Below are 18,557 nucleotides of genomic sequence, written 5' to 3' on the forward strand. Positions count from 1 at the left end.
CAGCTAGGGGTCAACGACACCTCGACCCAGGCTGCCGAGCTGTACCAATAGACCTTGAGTCTAAACTACCGTAATCTAATAACGGCCCCCCAAGAAAAGAAACATGGGAGTTGTATGGATATGAAAGACCGCTTTTGTTGTGATGGTCGGGCCTGCATCGCGCCAGAATACCTCGACTGCATTTGTATGTGTTTTATTTTTTGGGAAATTATGTATGAATATTAAGCAAAAGTACGAGTCGAGATTGGAGAGTGTAGTTTGAAGCTTTGCATGGTGTGAAGGATAAGACTACACTATAAATAACAGTAAACTTGCAGTTGATGTTTTGCAAGGGTTTTCTGTAACAGTTCACATGAAATGTGTAAATTTTACACCCCAAAATGTAGTCCCAGTCATAGTTGTGTACGTAAGCTACTTTATACTATCGCTGATTGATGACGGAACTTTGCACTAAGCAGACTTCTAATCACACAGCAGCACTACTCAAATACATGCTGTCACGAAAAATCTGAAAAATGTTGTTTTGACCAAAAACTAATTGAACAAAAAATAACATTATCAAAGTGTGTAGCCTTTTCTCTTCAAGTGATTCCAAATCAAACAATGAATGCATTGTACTTTCCAAACTGTATTGAATACTTATTTATCATCAAGTGGATGTCATCAACATCATTGTAATATCAAGATATTTCTAAGCATGCGAGATAAGAAAAGAAAAAAACGGTTTTGATAGCATAACAAAAATTTGTACATTCCATTGATAGTCGGAGATAAACATTAAGCTTTGATGCTCGAGAGTCGACTGCAGGCAGAGCCAGGCAGAGCCAGTGGAGGGGTTTGTTCCCAATCATCCTCTGGCGCCTCCGCCCTGTCTGTGGATAACCTTTGACCCCACTGTTTGGAGAAAGGCCACCCAGGCAAAGTCCTAGCATCAACACTATCTGATGCCAAGTGCTATGTAAACTACCTTTGCCACATTAATCAACCTGGTCTGTTAGTGGGTAAAGGGCTTGCCTGTGCCTGGCTAGCTAAACCATGGCAGCCAGCCTTGTGTGTGATTCCTTGAGTTTTAGGGAGCTACTACTAGGGGTGCGTTCCACTCGCGCAATACTTCTGAGGTGTTAGCGAGTGGTTTTAAAAATGGCGGACATGCATAATTACTTTGTATTTTCGGAGATTTATAATTAAGATTGAAAGTAACAAAGTTAATTAGTTGAAGTAATGATGTAGAAAAGAGGACTATATACAGCAAAAACTTAGTTTTATTTCAGGGCCCCGCCATATTGACATCGCGTAATGCGCACCAATCGTTCCAAAGATAAAAACGCTTGCGAACAGTTGCGAGTCGTTTGCGGGAGTGGAACGCACCCCAACCTTGGGTTGGCATCACCTCACAATGGGGGGGAAACCATCAGGCCAATGACAACCCCTCGCTCGTCTTTTCCCACCAGATCAATTTTTCTAACCAGGCCTCCACATGTTTAGGTTCTCACTATATGGCTGGCAGTGCTTTCATTGATAATTTTTAATATCAAACGCATACCTCGCCTGGTGTGGCTCTTAAAAAAAATATTAATCATGGGTCAGCCATCGTGCACGCGGCATAATTTCTCATTACAGAATGCGGTACATTAGGGCCTGCATGCTGGGTTTTATCTTAGAATGAAACATGGCGTTTGGATGTTCCACACATGCACATTAATTTACAATGAAAACAAAGAAAACCAAACTCCCAAACTTTCCTAATAATGTAGCTTTTGGGTCATCTATTTTTCTTGCATGCAATGTAGGTAGACCTAAGCAGTATGAGTAATAAAGACTCAATTAACATTCATGAACAATTTAAAGTGATTTATCGGTGTAAATAACAGTTTAATTGTGTCCCCCAGCCTCCACCCCCCCCCACCCAAGCCCACCTTTCCACATGGTTAACAATGTGAAATTAATTCACAAAAGCTATACCCATTTTTCAATTTCATAATAAGCATTTTGTATCCAATAAATCCAATGTCCTTGTGCTACCAGTGATGAAACTGCTTTACTACGAATGCATTCTCTTTTTGGTAAATCTAACACTTGCTAACAAAGACCAGCCATTTGTATCAAAAAATCAATCTTCTTTACTGCAAAAGAGAATTCAACTAGAATGGGTAAAGTCTGAACAGCAGTCCTGCGCCAAAGATAACAGTAAACATGTCCCATTTGTGTTGAAAAACTGTTACTTTTACCACCATATTTTGGTTTTGTTCGTACTGAGAGAGGACTACAGTGAGAAAGCTTTACTTGCCATTGGAGTATCTGATTGATCTGGGTGCAAAATACCATGTGTGCAAGCATGCTCACATAATAACAAGTTTATATTAAATTTCCATGTGACTGTATTTCTGAGGGAGAGTTTGCCCCAAAAGATTTTCCAGTAGCATTTGCTGCATCCCAAACCAACATACCTGAAAGTTCTCAATGAAATAGACACTACTCGGTAATGAGAAAAGCGTGCATGTATTAATTAATATGTGTACAATATGACTGTACTTTTTCAGACGAGGTAGAAAAACATATTACAGAGGTCTGTTGATTTTGTTTAATCACGCTAACAAGAGAAAAAACAACTGTCCGACCCTGAATGGCACCAGTTTACAATCTAAGCATTCCTGACCCTTTCCTGTTGTTGAATTCATACATTTTTTTGTTGACGCCACACTACACACTTTGTGAGAAAAAAGAGAGAAACTACAACCAAAACAATCAAATTTGTATGGTGCTTGCCTTGTTGGAATTTCATCAGTGAGTGGGCAAGGGCATTTTCATTTCAAAGAGGGGAGTTCCAGTGGGAAAATCAAAAAATCTATTGGAAAGTTTTGAAGGGGCACCACGGGTACTAGAGGCCATGGCTTCCAGGGTCTCCTCAGTGTAATTCCAGGCTTAACCGAACGGCCCCTAATCACCTCCGAAAACTTATTGAAGCCGCGTCGACCATGGTCATTGATGCCTTAGTCTTGGCCTTGTTCCTTTCTCCCATCAAAAGTATTGCTTTGGACTTTGCTTTGGACTTTTAAGATTGCCCATCCTTTTCGAAAATTCATTAGGCCTCACCTTCCCAAAGATGAAACTTCAATCCTGTTTACAGTGCCTAAAATCGGACCCCTTAAAAATACTGGATACCTGCTCGATTCTCCAAAGTGTACACACCTCAACAATGTTTCTCAAACTCTTTGCTGGTCCTTGCTCTATGCCTCTTTGCTTTTCATTGTTGTTACCTGGCCCCATCAGGCACAAGACTCAGTAAAGCCCTTTCATCAGGAGCCCCCGAAAATCCACAGGGCAAACAAATAGGACACTCAATTTTTGTCCACGCTCTATTGTGAGACTAGCAGATCCTTTGACGCAGACAACTGTTGAAGTTGATTTTCCTTGACAAAAATATGCGAAGTCACAAAAACCCACACGCATACTGGCGGTTCCGAGAAAAGAAAATTACTAAAACTAAGGTTGCCTGGCTTTGAGTAACAATCGTTAACCACACAGTAGGTATGTGATTATTAACACAGAGGCCATGGACACTGGTGCCCTTTCCATGGTCCTGGTGTGTTTTTTAGAAAGTTATGCTCTTACAGAAAATCTGATTTTCTGATCCATGGGTGACATTTACTGGGGGGAAAAATGTAGAAGAATCGACAGCCCATTTAAAAAGAAATAAAGCTCACTTTGAGTTGCCAGAATGTTTGATTCTTTCTAGGCTTGGGAAAAGGCTGTTCCTAAAACAAATTTGAACAACAACAAAATACTTTATTTTTGGGGAAGCTTAAATAACACCCTCCAAAAGAAAAGCAGACAATCAAGTTTTAATCTGAAATGATTTGCATGTATTCAAATATTGAAGTCAATATTTCAAACGGTTCAATGTTTTGCTACATCCTTAAATATGTTGATGATAGTAGATTTTAAGACACACTGCCCTCCCATTAAAAGCAAACACTACTTTTTTCTGATACAAATTGTAATTTGAGAGGGCCCCTTGCAAAGACAGTTGGCGAACGAATTTTCCTTTTTCTACATGTACTTGACAAATCATTCAGCAATGCCCTGTACTGTCAACATTCTTTAGTTAAGTTCAGTGACGCCAAGCCAGAGATAACGAGGCCCCCATGCAAACTTAATAATAATCCCCTTTCACTTTGATGATTCCTGTAAAGCTATATAGGAACCCCGTAAACTAAATAAGATTAACGTTGATAAAATGAGATTGTGTCGTTTGCAAAAATATAAACTGAAACATCTCGCAGTCACATGGATACATATTGTCTCATCATAAGACTATCGTGCCCATTTGTATCTCTTACTCTCGACAAGAAGAACAGAAACTTTACTCTGATTGTTGACAGACAAGATAAAAAAAAGGTTTTTTATTTCTTATTTGTTAGTAAAACAAAAAAAATTCCTGACATACAATTAAAAAACCAACTAATTTGTAAAAAACTTTGATCTTGATCGAATGAAGAAAACACAAAACTTTGGTGATTTATTTCTTGTTTTTAGTAAAGTTTGTGTCTTGACAAACAAACAGTAAAACTACTTGAAAAAAAAACAACAACACAAATTTGTTAAAATTCCAATCTTGCCAAGGAAGAAAAAAAACTTAACTCAATCATTATTTTCTAGTAAAACCAAACCAAATGTTTCCACAATTTTGTATTCCTAACCTGGGGCCCCCAGTGTGTCTTCCATCATTGCCTACTATAAACTTTAGACCACTTCAAAAGTTGTTTACAATTCCAATAAATAATGCCAGCAAAATGTTTACTTAATGTTCTTCAAAAAAAGACAATGTTTGGAACCTGGATCTGTGTCACAAGATCTTTGCGTTATTAACTTGCCAGTCTCGTCCCAACTGAACTGAAAGGGCTGCTTGTTTTTCAAATAATGAAGCCTCACACTCGTTATTCTGTGTAAATTTTAGTTTGATCTTTCCAAGCTTTGAACTGTTTGAAATGAAATCATTCATCTTTCTGGATTTAAAGAGGTGCTACATGTATGTGGAAAGACAGACTTCTGCCTCTGTCTAAGGGGACTGATACCTTTGGTTTTTGGGACCTAGTGTAATTGTGTGATCACCTTTCCTTTAACAGCATTATTAATTCTAGTCCGTTTCAAACTTTGAAGCATCATGATGATCAATCATGATCAGACAGCTGCATTTACTTGCAGTTGTTTCAGATCATACCCGATATATCGTCGAATCAAACCACTGAACTGAAAACAGGGGTTTGAGACTTTTTTTCAATTACTGCCTTTCTTATTATCTACCTGTACACAGAATGCAGAATGCACTGTCCACTACAACAAGAAGCATAGGGCAAGGCTAGAAGAAGCCACACCCTAACCCAGAGTTTGGTTTTGCCCACACTCTGTATCTGTTGTGGTTTTCAGAACAGTGTTCTATAACAGTCAAGTCTTCCTATCTTCTTCTATCTAAATACTCTCCCCATTAACTTATTTAGTTTACTTTCTACCTCTATGGTTTACTGTTACTCCAACCTCCAACCATGGTACAAGGGCTGGGTTATATCATGCAAGAGGGAGATGACAATGATAAGCAGCAGTTACCATAAACTGGAATGTTGCCTCAAGAGATGAAAAACCAGAAGAGAATAGCTGAAACTTTTTTGTCCGAGCGAGCGCAAACCACAACAAAACACCCCTGCTTTTGAGGCCCATACAAAAAGGTTCCCCCCTCTCCTTAACAGGGGATGACAATCCAGTGACATTGTGAGGGGTACACAACACACCCCCAACAACATTCCAGTGCCCTTCCTGCCTTTGGGGGCTTAGAGATCACAGCACCCCCCCCCCAAAAAAAAAAGCCTTTCATATGTAAATTCCAAGGGCCACTCAGATGAATTTCTCCCCAAAGCTCTCAGAAGTTACCCATGATGTAGTGAATTTTTTAGTGTACCATCTTATTCTCAGGCAGTGAATCCTTTTTCTAGATGGAAATGTCTCCTCTTTCTAACCAAACAAAATTGAGTAACAAGAATGCCATGTTCCAATACTTGGCGCTAATTTCTGTACAAGGTTTACTTTCCAACTTTCTGTTTGTCTTCTCAATTCTAATGACTGATTTCCTGAAATTGTTTGAGTTTGTTGGTTTTTCGTAAATGCTTCTTTTTTGAAAGGGCAGGGGCACCAAGGCATTTCTCCTTGGAAAACGTGTACCCTATGAGGGAAATTGTTAAATTTCTATTGGAGCAATTCAAAGACACCAAGGCAATGACCATGGGGGCATGGAGGCAATCTTCTTCGTTGCCTCCATGTAGTATCAGGCCTGCCTGCAACCACTACCACCCCAAAGCACAACCTGACCCCAACACAGTACACCATTACAGATCCTCTAAAGAGATATGGAATCAGCAACACAGAGCATGTAACTCGCATCATCTCATAATCAGAGTTCCATAAAGCTGGCTCCGTGGTTACTGCATGCTCAGTCTTTGATAGATCTACATCTACTTGAAATATTTCCGTGTCCACACAGATAATCACACGGCACAATCGCTTAACTTTATTAAAACTATTTAGCAGGCCGGCGTTATCGTCCCCGATGTACATCGGGACAAAGGGCAAACTGCGTTGCACTTATCACTCGGCTGTTTGCTCGGGTTACACAAGGCAAGCTATAGTATCCAATGGAAAGGTCAAAGGTCAATGGTAAAATAAGGAGTTGGTCAAGAGCAAGGTCAAACGGCCTAAATGGGGTGAATATATAGACTGTGCATATTTATAGAGGAATTAAAAAACAAATTGAATTTTATTTAACTGTGCAAGCTAAGAATGTGAAGAGAGGTTTCCTTAACTAGAGTGTAAATAATGCAAAACACATCCCCACCCCATTATGATTTCTTTGACAAACTTACATTAACCTAGTTTCAAGTTGGTCTTTGTAAAAATGAAGTGACTTTTTATAAAAGTACAAAACATTACGGGCCTTCATATACACCAATGTGATGTATACAACAAGTCATAATAGGCCAAATACTAGTCTTCTGAATCATTAACCCTCCTACTATGTTACTAATTAATGGCAACTTCTGATTGACAGAATAACTGTGCCAACCTTAGTGAAAATCAGTAGGGCCTATGTTCTGCACTTGATCAGTTGCACCATGATCCAATGCGGTTAAATGGTTTCAAATGGTTGGCCGACTCCCTAGAAATTGTAATAAAGACTATAGAGTGGTTGTAATGAACATTAAAACCAACCAAGGGTTAAATTCTAAACTCGTAAATATTTAGGAAAATGGACACTATTTTCTGCAAAAATATGTTGATAGATAACCTTATCAAAGTCTGGTGCTTCCAAAGGTAACTTTGGTTTAAGCGTGGAGGAAGAAATCATTTTAGTGCCCGTGTTGATCCATGTCGAATCGAGGGGTCAAACTGCACAGCAATAGGGGCCACTAATTAGGCTACAGACCACAACTTTATATAACCTTGCAGCAAAAACCAGGAGGAGGCCAACCTTTAGAATTTATTTTACAAGTCTTCAGTTCATTATCCCCGCTGATTATAAACCTCAAGGCCCTTTGGGGGTCGGTTATTGCAATCACTAAGTTGCTTTAAAGGGAAATTATACTGCGGTAGAGAGCCGGAACCACGCAGCCGCAGAACTGCATGAAAAAAGATCTATTTCTTATGATTTTTCGCAATACTATCAATGCAGTTGGGTATTTCAAGTTTTATGTTTGTCAAATTGCCTTTAAAATAAACTGGTGAAATGAAAACTTCCTTTGGCTTTTTACAATCCAGACAGAATTATTAAAAAAAAGGGTGCTTTTTGTTATGTAAGTCGTCCAGTTTGTGTTTTTGATCACAATTTTGACTTGCACTGAAATTATTTTACGTCGGTTGAGGACGTTGATGTCTAGATCTGGGGTGCGTTCCACTCGCGCAAACGTTGCCAACAGTTGTGCACGTTCGCCAACAATTTCAAGTGGAACGAGTTGTTTGCTGCCACCGTTGGCGAACATTGGCAACTTTAGGCGAACATACTTCGGAGGTGTTGGCGAGTGGTTTTTAAAATGGCAGACAAGCATATGGTATTATTTCTTTGTCACAAACATAATTACATTGTATTTTCGGTGGATGATAATGCAGATTTGGAATAACAAAGTTAATTAGTTGATGTAATGATGTCAAAAAGAGGACTATTGCAGCAAAAACCAAGTTAAAAAAAAACTACGTATGGTGCGCGCCATCTTCATTTCAGGGCGCCGCCACGTTGACATCGCGTATATGCACCAATCGTTCAAAAGATAAAAAACTTATGCGCGAACAGTTGCGAGTCGTTTGCGCGAGTGGAACGCACCCCTGGTAGGATTTAGTTTACTGGATGTTTTTACTTACACACTCTTCAGGCCTGGGACTTTGCCTCCATGCCCTTGGTGCCCTTGAAATTCTCCAATAGAAATTTACAACCCTTTTACCAAGTACAAAATGCCTTGATGTTATTGTGATTTTAAAAACGATGCATACAGGCCTGACAACATTCTTTTAAGGGCCCTTGCTTCTCTGGTGCGCAAGTTAATAATCTGATAATATTATTGCATTGGTTAACTGCAAGGCTCATTTCAGGTGATATTATCAAGTGACCTGTGAAAGTCTCGGCTCATTACTTAGTCTCCGGTCGATGATGGAAATTACTGCATTCAATTTTGATCAGTCAGTCAGATATTAAAATCTTTCGACCAGGAACAACTGTTAAACCTAAACAATGCCACAGACTCACAGATGAAGAAATTGTCAGCGGAAATTTCATTTAATATGTTCCAGTCAGTGACTTGAAATACAATTTTATTATCAAATGACTGAAATGTTGCATTGTCATTTTTAAGCATGGAGATTACCAGATGTGTAAGGCTATAATATATATAGTGTGCAAACAACCCTCACTTAAGAGTATTTTTGAATTTTGGAAATTGAGTTGACCACCCAATTACCATAAGGGAGGAGGTTTAGCGAATAAACTTTAGAAAAGACGAAACAATTCCAGATTTTGCAATTCCAGGGGTTCACAGACTCTTTGAATCCCCTAAAATAGAACTATTGGAAAAATTTAAAGGCACTAGGAGAAGATTTTGAGGGAACACAGACGAATCACAATGTGTGGTATTTTTAAAACAACCCTTCCAGGCCCAAGTACAAGCTTTTTAAAAACAAAAACGTAACAACCATTTCAAACATGTACCCAACCTGAATCCTGATAATCCAAACATGGACAAAATTTATACTGTAACGTCATTATTCCACCATTGTTAACATCCATAAGTTCTCAAAAATCTTTTCAGGGGGGAATATTTCACAGAAAGCTTTTTCCACCATGACCATTAAGCTCAATGGCCATGTGCAAATCTGTGTTATTTTGCTTTTCCATTATTGACCAAATTGTAAAAAATGCAGGCCCTTTAAAGCAAGGATGGAGGACATGCCTGGAGGGTGTTCTACCTCCCCCATGGTAGGGACATGGGGCACACTGGGGTTCATTTACTTGGGGGAAAAACATTAGTTTCCGCCAAGGTCCCTGTAAATCAGAAGCACATTTTTGTCATTGACTTGGCCATACAGTGCTACCTAACTCGTATTTAAAGGAGAGCACTGGGTTAAGATTGCGTTGGTAAAGAAAGAGGCTTTGCATCTTTAGGGGCAGACGCTCATTTTCTTCCCACAGACTTGACTTAGTAACGCTCCTAAGTTACAATTGCTGTTCAGTTTATTGAGAAAACATCAAGTGTAAAAAATGTACACAAATTCTTTCTATTCTTTTTAAAATTATATTTGAGCACTGCAAACTTTTGTTTTGGGGGTAATTTTTATGAAGATGTCTTTCACTTTAATCTGTAATTAAAGGGTACTTTAAAATACCTATTTAGGTTGAATCAAGCAAACACTGGAAACTTCAAAAAGAAACAAAGCCTACCGAAACGGGAAACATCTTTCTTTAAGGGGATGACAAACTTACAAACTAACAACTTCCACCTGTGTCCAGGGCACTCCTGCGGAATACCCTAACTTCCTTAATATTTCCCCCCTACAGGCAAAGTCCTGATCCATCTTGTTGAAAAGTTGAACTGGTAAACGAAAAGAGTTCCCACTGCCATACTCTTTCGAGGATGTTCCAGTCTTATGCCACTGTGACAGTCACTGACTAATTAAATTATGCTCAAATCCAAGGGGGTAAAACGCAAAAGAGAGGGGTGCGCAATTCCCCTCTCTCGCAATTCCCCTTTCTCAACGTTACACTTTTTTTGGAAGATTGTTCCTAGAACTCTTAACAAGATTTTGAATCTGAAAAAAAAAAAAAAAAAAAAAAAAACAGGAGCCTTGAAATCTGTTACACAACTGTGACTTTCCTTTAAACCACAGAGTTTGAGAGAGAGAGCCGTTTAGCTTCAAAACCAGGGACACATGAGCTTACTGCCTAGCCAAATCCCCCACAGTAAAGTAAACATCGGCCAGGCAAAGCGAAGGGCCTTTGGCTGACTTGTGTTACCAAAACCTAGGGGTACCAGTTTACAAATTTGAACCCAAACAGATGGGCGGAAATTGGAGACAGTCTCTGGGTATGAACAAATACTTGGGCAAGGATAACAGAGACTTTCATTACCAAAGAGAATGAATGGGTTAGGTAAAATGTCACGTTAGAAACAGTGTCAGCATGTGGGGAAAGAACAGTTACTCCGCAATCGTGCCTGTAATCATTCTGTGGTCAAGTTCTTACTGCACTCCCTGACCAATGATTTAAACATTGGCCAATCTTTTAAGAGTCAACTACGTTTTTTGTTTAACTCTCTAAGGAGGTCATCCACTGACCTATATCTATTTCCATATTTAAAATACACAGCCACAAAACAAAAGCAAGCATGGCTGAGAAAACAATCAAAGAGGTTTACTTTCAAAGTTCAATCTGACCATAGTCTTCAACACACAAGAACCTTTCAAGTAAATCTCAAACAAATTATTTTGGTAACCAATCATAAACACAGGAAATTGCCCACAGCTGTTTAACAAGGCATCACAGCCAAATGGAACTAAGTGGAACTGAACTTTCTTTTTTTCACAACTATTTGGAAGTTGGTCCCCCCAAAACCAGAGAAACTTTGCATTATTCGTCTGGGATGGATTCTCAGCGCATTTCAAACAGTTACACCTTCCGAGAAAAGGTAGCGGCAACCCTACCCACATTATTCGAGCCAGAAAAAAAGTGCACCAATAGCCGATTGTCATGTTGATACGCCTAACTCAACGTGGCTCAGTTGGTGTTCCCTGCCCGGCCAGCATGTTTTTCTCTAACCCATTGGACCGGGGAAATAATTTGCCAGCAATCACACGATGGGGTCTCTACAGTGCGTGTATTTTTGGAATATTTCTCTTGAACTCTGGGGTCCCGCGTCCACCACACAATATCACTTTAATCACGTATAGTGTATATTATTGGAGTCAAGTGAGTCGATAGGCTGCGCCGGCCTTGCTGGAACTAATTTTCGTCAGTGTCAAGTTGTTTTGGGGAAATGATTCCATAACATGGTGAAAAATATAATACTTGGCCATATTTTCTCTATTATAAAAGACCCCAAGATAACATTGAAATAAAAATGGCCTACTTAATTGATAACCTGGCAAGGTTCTCAACAAATTACATATTAACTTTATTGAACAAAAAAACAAATAAAAAAAAATTAAAAAGAAAGGGGTAAAAACAGGAAGTCTCCACAACTCGAAAGCTCTGGAAAAAAAAAATATGCATTAGAATTCCCATGTAATGTAAGCAGGACTGTTTTTCCAGACCCTTCCATGGGCCCCATCAAAAGACAAGTGGACTTTCTCTGCCTCATTTATCATACTCTCTTCAGCTCTTCCACTACTATGTCCTACCCCCTCCAGCTCCCACAGAGGACAGCACTTCATCATGCAGAAATAATCACCACTCTAATAAAAAAAACTAGAAGTAGAAAAAAAAAAACGCTAGTGCATTCCTCATCCACACACAAGTAACCTTTGCTTATGGCTTGCCCTATTCAGTTGCCAATGTCCCTGGAGTCTCCAGAAGGCAAGAAGTTTACTCCAGGAAAAAAGCCAGACCTGTATCCCTGGTAATCTGATACAGGGATTGGTTTTTAGTTCACAGATCTTGGTCCTACATCACCAACTTATTGTGACTTTTTTTTATAAGTTTGGGGTTTGTGGCTAACTGATCAAGTGGCACCAGACCCCTGACCACAAGGCCAAATATTTTTTTTATACTAAACATTTGTAACTGAATCAAAAGCCACTATTTCCAGATAGATTACACCATTACACACAAAGCATGGGACAGAAAAGTGTGGGGCTACAAAGTTACTAATGTCCAGTTAAAATGTAGGAATAGTGACTCCTATCTGTTACTTAAGTTTAGATATGAATCCTGAACGGTCTTCAAATAGCTTCAAAAATAATCAAATAACCTGCAAAATATTTGATGGTTTTTGGAGCAGCCCATTTTGTGGCTAGCCCAAGGTAGCTGTGTGCGGAAGCAGGGGCACCATTTAGTTACCACACACATCACACACACACACCTGTTTTGCAGTATTGTCAATTTCAACAGCTGTATTTTCCCTCTTGGGACATTTATGAAGTATCCCCCTGTTGAGTGACTACCGCAAGTTTGTTCTTTGAAACACAGCTTTAGCACATGTCTGTGCTAAGGATAATACATGTAGTAGATAGGGCCTATAGTAAATTTCTACCAATTGTAGAAACATAAATTCACTGGCACAGTGTTAGCCATCGTCTCTTGGACACCCTGTTTTAAATTTGGACTCCCATCTGTCATTTAAATATTTTTAAATATATTTTGAATTTAGTACACAATTTGGATACCCAGTTTTAAAATTTCCAGCCAACTTGGAACAGCCTTTTTACCAAATCATGGCTATCCACTTTGGTCCCTAGTGTAAAGATTGCAGTTTTTGGAGAGTAGTTTTTTTTCTGAGGTAAACCAAAGTTTCATATTTCATTGTAGCTTGAAAAAAAAATCCATTCATGCTTTTTTTTTTTAGACATCTCTGTTAACACTCTTTAGTCCGCCAAAGTAAAAATAGAAATTTACTTTGTACCATGAAACACAACTCTTCCATTTGAGCAGGAATAGCTTGACTGATGTACCATGGAAATGTTGCAGAAAAAAGAGTAACTTCACGATTTATAAAAGCGCACTTAACTGTGTAAAAAAATCCTTAAACAACCAAACTTGAGGTTCTACAAGCTTCCTCTTTTCATTCCAACACAATAGCGAGTAGGGGGGAAAACATGAACACAGACACGAAATTCCATCAGTAACCTGACAAAACCAAAAAGGTCAGAGAAGAGTTCTGGTTATCCCGACATCCTTTCACTTTTGATAGAGCGCTACAAAAAAAAAAATGCTTGCATCGAATAGACTGCCATTAATACTAATCTACTCTTAGAGTGCTACGCACCATTGGCTCTGAATCTGGCAGCAACAATAGTTGCACTTTTTTGTAACAGGTAGTTCAAACACGGATTTTTTTCCTACATTTTTTTTTTTTTTTAAACACGGCTTGTGTGAAAAGGTCCAAGTGGGAGGAGCTTGTTATGCATCATGGGTAACTGTGAAGGGGGGAGAGAGACTTATAATGTCCCAGTATGTGGGGGAAGGGGAAAGGCAGCCAGGCTTGTGTGCTTCGTTTTGAAAGGGGCAATGACACAAAGGCGCTTTCTCTTTGGAAAGGGCACCCACCCTTGTACGAAATTGTAAAAGTTCTACTGTAGCTTTTCACCAGGGGCATGGAGGCTACCGTGAAGTATCAGGCCTGAAAATGCTTCGGAATAATTTACAATGGGTGCCCTTTTCAAGGAATAAAATGCCTCTGTGCCCTTGCTATTTCAAAAATAGAAGCATACAGGCCTGCCCCTGTAATAGGCAGAGGGAGTAGAGATGAAGAAAGCTATCAACTATAATTGGTGACAAATGCATATGGGAGGATAATTTGGGAGATAACTCTAGCTTAATGGGGCGTGGCGTTGTTGTAGCAAACCTACACACACAATTCTTTAAAGAAGATAAAACATAATGGGGAAACTGTCCATTATGATGAATGGGATTTGCTCCACAAAGCCTCCCCCCTGTACATTTTTTTTTTATGAGCTTAATAAGCAATTTGAAAACTAATTGGTCAGTGTCAGGGGGGCTTATTACAAACAAAATCACTGGGCTCCTTGTTTGCTTTTTACTACATAAGTATTGATTTGGCAGAGAGAGAAGGGGGGCGTAAAAGGCATTTAGCCTTGATCACAAGCCATTCTCGCTAAATGTTTTCAATATTTTGCTAAATGCTTTAGAGTATACTAAACCAACGCAAACAGAAAAGGGTTAGTATAACCTATTAACAAAATTGATGATCATAAGTATGTAATGAGTGAGGGGAAAATAGCCCTGTCCAAGTTTATGCTTCCATCCTTACTCTATGCTAAACAGGATTCCAGCATTTTGTGCAATTACAGGAGGGAGTAGGGCAGCTCGTGGGAACAGCAACATTCTCGCCAGCCAAAGCCCACATTGGCCAAGCATATCCAGCCTTGCTGGTGCCAGTGTGGCTGGAGCTGTGGCCAGCCGAGCTAAGCGTGAGGCCAAGCAATATGATTTACACAAGGGCTTTGACTGGTCACAAGCTGTATGTTAATTTCCTACCCCTTAGGTCAGGTCTGGAAAAGAAAAAAAATGGTGATGAAAAAAAAGGCTGTGGGGGAAAAAAACCTCTGACCAACACAAGAAGGATGGAGCCATTTGCAAATATTTCTTGGAAGCTCTGCACAGGGAGTTATAATACTCATTACTGGCATTCCTATTCCAAGTAATTGTTCATCTTGTATATTGATTGTACAGATATGTATTTGAGCAATATGCAAAATCTTACCTAAATTTAAAGTGGATGTTTTTTATACCTTTGGCAATTACTCCAAAAACAAATGACCATTCAAACTCCCTGGGTATAGCACTGCAGCTGTTGATAATGTGTAGCATTTTGAGAAACGGTTCCCTTCAACTAAAAGGAATGTGTTTTTTTATAGAGAGGGACTCAAAACCATTTTATTGATTTGTTTCTGCACAAAAACATTTCTCAGGTTTATGTACTCCTTATACTGATTTTCTTCCTTTAGTGGACACAACCCACTCAAGATTTTTGGCAATATCTCAAAAACAACAATACCTTTTTGAAATGAAATTTTCAGGTTAGTTTTGTTGTAGGCTAGGCTGTACATTTATAGGATTAAAACAAGAAAATGTTGTCAAAGACCAAAGGTATTCTATTGCCTTTAAATTAAAACGGTGTATCCCATGTCTCCCCGATCCCCACGAAAAAAACTCCATTTTGTGATGATACAACACATATCAGTAGCAGTTTAAGCAAAGCCAAGAGAACAAATTTATGCCAGCTTTTCTTCCTCAAAGAGCCTTATCATTCAAGCTCCTAGGTAATAACTTGCTCTGCCGAGTCGGTGAAAGGCACATCTACAATTGTAATTCCATATGTGTGCAAGGGAAGTCCACAAACAGATCCACTGACCAGAGGATATCGGGGATATCATTCTAATAATTTTTATTTTATTTTGCTAAATGAATTGAAATGATTTTTATAGTTTGTTATTTATAAAAAACAAAATATCGTGAACATTTGTTATGATAGGGGATATAAGGGGTGGGGTGGGGCGGTGGGGGGGGGGGGGGGCAATTTCATAAGGCAGTTTTGCAGCGAATTCTGCTTGGCAAATACCATTGCTAAGCAAAAAAGGAATGAGGTGCCCGTCATAGCAATCCTTGCAGCAATGTATTGTACTGTATTTTTGACAGTAACCTATAATTGCTAAGCGAGAGTTCTCTGTGCTCAGTAAGTTTTTGGGCTTGCAGGCTTTATAAATCACAAATGACCATCAAGAGCTTTGACCCTCCCTCCCCCCTCACCCCCCCCCCCCCAATCACCTCCAAGTAAAAAAAGGAATTGACTACGAAATGAACAGTTTGCATTAAAATTCACATTCCAAGTCATCCATGTGTATTCACTTCGTCCTTGGCTTGACTGAGTAGCCTACCCCCTGAATAAAAAGAAACCACAATCGCAGAGTTTTCTTAGCACCCTTAAAAAAAATAGTAAAACCTTAGAGAAGCAAAAGAAGGAAAAAACAGGTGACTCTTTCTCACAAAAGAGGCTTTGATGTCAGGGGATTAGGATTTAAGCTCCTCTCAAGCCACTAATGAGTTGAGTAAACTTTGATAATAGCAATCTGCATGTAAACATCAGTGCAGAGCAAATAAAAGTCACTGACAATAAACACAGTTAGGAAATTCTGTATTTGTTTAACAAACCTAGGAATACAACATAAAGATGGGGGAGCTGCGATTAGGAAATAAATCTCCTGCGGGTTGAAATGCGTTTTTTATGTCCTCTCCGGAATTTTTATGTCAAAGGCTGTAAAAAGTTTACAGGCACATTTTAAAACTAATGTCAATTAGGCCCAAGGACATTCCATTCATAATAAATGGATCAATTCAGGTGCTGGAGATAGGTATAATTATGTTATTTCTTTATATCCCCTTGCCCTACCAATGAAAGTACACAATAATTGATGCAACTATCAGCAGTAAACAGGCACCATACATGCACTGGGTGAACTGCTTAAGCAATCCTGAAGTTGTCGAGTTCCAACATGAGTTTGGAGACTTTAGCCAACATACACACAAGCTTGAATTGGACATTAAGTCAGTCTGATCCTACGATCTGAACCTAATCTGAATTACAATCCACAAATCCCAAGATCTGCAACATGCAACATTTATGAACTCTTGGATATTACCACTCCATCCAGCACATCGAAAATACTTTGACCCGACTTTGACTTGTCATAAATATTCAAGTCAGCTGCAGAACTAACCATTCAGATGAGTAGGGTGTAAACGAAGAATTGGGCTCAAGCAACTTCCGTACTACAACAAAGTAGGAAAGTTGCTATCATGCCTTCAAGTTAGTTTGTAGGTCCGATTTCATACTTTTTGTTTACTTTCTGATTTGACCGAATAAACTTGTGGTTAATGTGAACCACCTACAAAACATTGAAGCAACTTGATTAGGCAGAACAGCCAACAAAAGAAAACAAAACAGTAAATTAACAAAATTACAAACAAAATGTGGAAAAAATTAAATACAACTTCTCGGAGGGACGCGTGTTCAGTTCAGTTTCCCAGAGAGCATTCGAGTTAAATAAACATCAGATATATGAGAGGGAATTAAAACCAACCTGAAACTGCGTAGAGCTGCTGCCGCTGGCTCGGCGTATTTCCCGTCTCGGTGCTCTCCCCAAAATCCACCGTGGAGCCGGTTGTGGATTCCTGGGAGAAGCAGTCTTCGTTAGGACTCGAGGCTGGTTTCCAGACAGTCAGAGCAGAGCCAGAGAGAGAAGGGGGATGGGTAGAGGCAGAAATGAGGAGATATAGAGGGGGGTAAAATTGAAGCCATCTGTTATTATCTTGCGTAAATGGAGTGGGTAATTACTAGACCAGCTCAATTATATTGCATCCAGGCTTACTAGCTTGTTGCTAGGACACATCATTGGAATGTAGGGGGAAGTGGGGGACTCTGCTGCTTGAATGCAAACTGCAAAGCAACATTGAGATGGGGGGGGGGGAGTGTGGGGGTTGAAGAAGAGCAGAAGGGGCCCACTAGAGGGTTATGTTTAACAGTGACGCTGGGGCAAGGCTTACATTTATTTAAGTGAAGACTGCAGAGAGTCCAGTGGCTTCTGGATGTGGGGTTGTCAGTTTTACTCCATGGTTTTATAAAGGGAATTTGCAGAGGATGAGTATCTACAGGAGCTTTGAGATGAAAGCTCAATGGGGGGGGGGGGGGGGCAACATTGTCTTACTTCCAATAGCTTAGGATTGCAGAACAAACCAGATATGCAACACCTTTAAATGTTTTGAATGATCCCAGGGCTTGAACAGAATAATCCCTGAACTAAACTGGATGTTTTATTCACAAGAAGACTTGGTTTCAAGTGAGCAGAAGCACCATACACACGAAAAAAATAGTTCTGTTTGGAGTGCTTTATCCTTGGAAATAAGGAATGTTTTGTTAGATTAACAAACAATTTCCAAAAAAATCCACAGAAAAATTGGGGTTACTTTCTATTATTTTTTTTTTTTTAGAAATTGTAACTCATGTCTTGTTCATTAAGTCTTCAAAAAAAACACTTAACCAACCGTCTATATTATTTTTATGTGAACAGTTCAACTGTTTTGTTTTGTAAAGAATTTGTAAAGCATGGTCATTTTGGCCTGATATCCTGTGCAGCAACATAAAAAGTATAACTTTTCAGAAAAAAATGAAAAATTGTGAAGGTATCTAAGAGTGGTAGTAAATACAAAATCTATAATAAATTCGTTTTTAAAACTAAATCTAGGCGATTTTAGCTGTTTGAATGTAGCTGCCAAAGATTAAAAAGTTCCAAGTAAA

The 18,557-nt window shown here is 39.2% G+C and overlaps 1 protein-coding gene across 1 annotated transcript in view; it reads right to left on the reverse strand.

Moving 5' to 3' along the window:
- Nucleotides 1-18,557, reverse strand: part of LOC139937578 (mothers against decapentaplegic homolog 6-like) — a 38,600-nt gene that overhangs the window by 17,863 nt on the left and 2,180 nt on the right. The window contains exon 3 of the mRNA XM_071932786.1: nt 17,344-17,466. Within this exon, the coding sequence (XP_071788887.1) occupies nt 17,344-17,466 (123 nt within the window). The remainder of the gene's footprint in view (nt 1-17,343; nt 17,467-18,557) is intronic.

This window comes from Asterias amurensis, chromosome 5 (genome assembly GCF_032118995.1).
Source record: "Asterias amurensis chromosome 5, ASM3211899v1".
Lineage (NCBI taxonomy): Eukaryota > Metazoa > Echinodermata > Asteroidea > Forcipulatida > Asteriidae > Asterias > Asterias amurensis.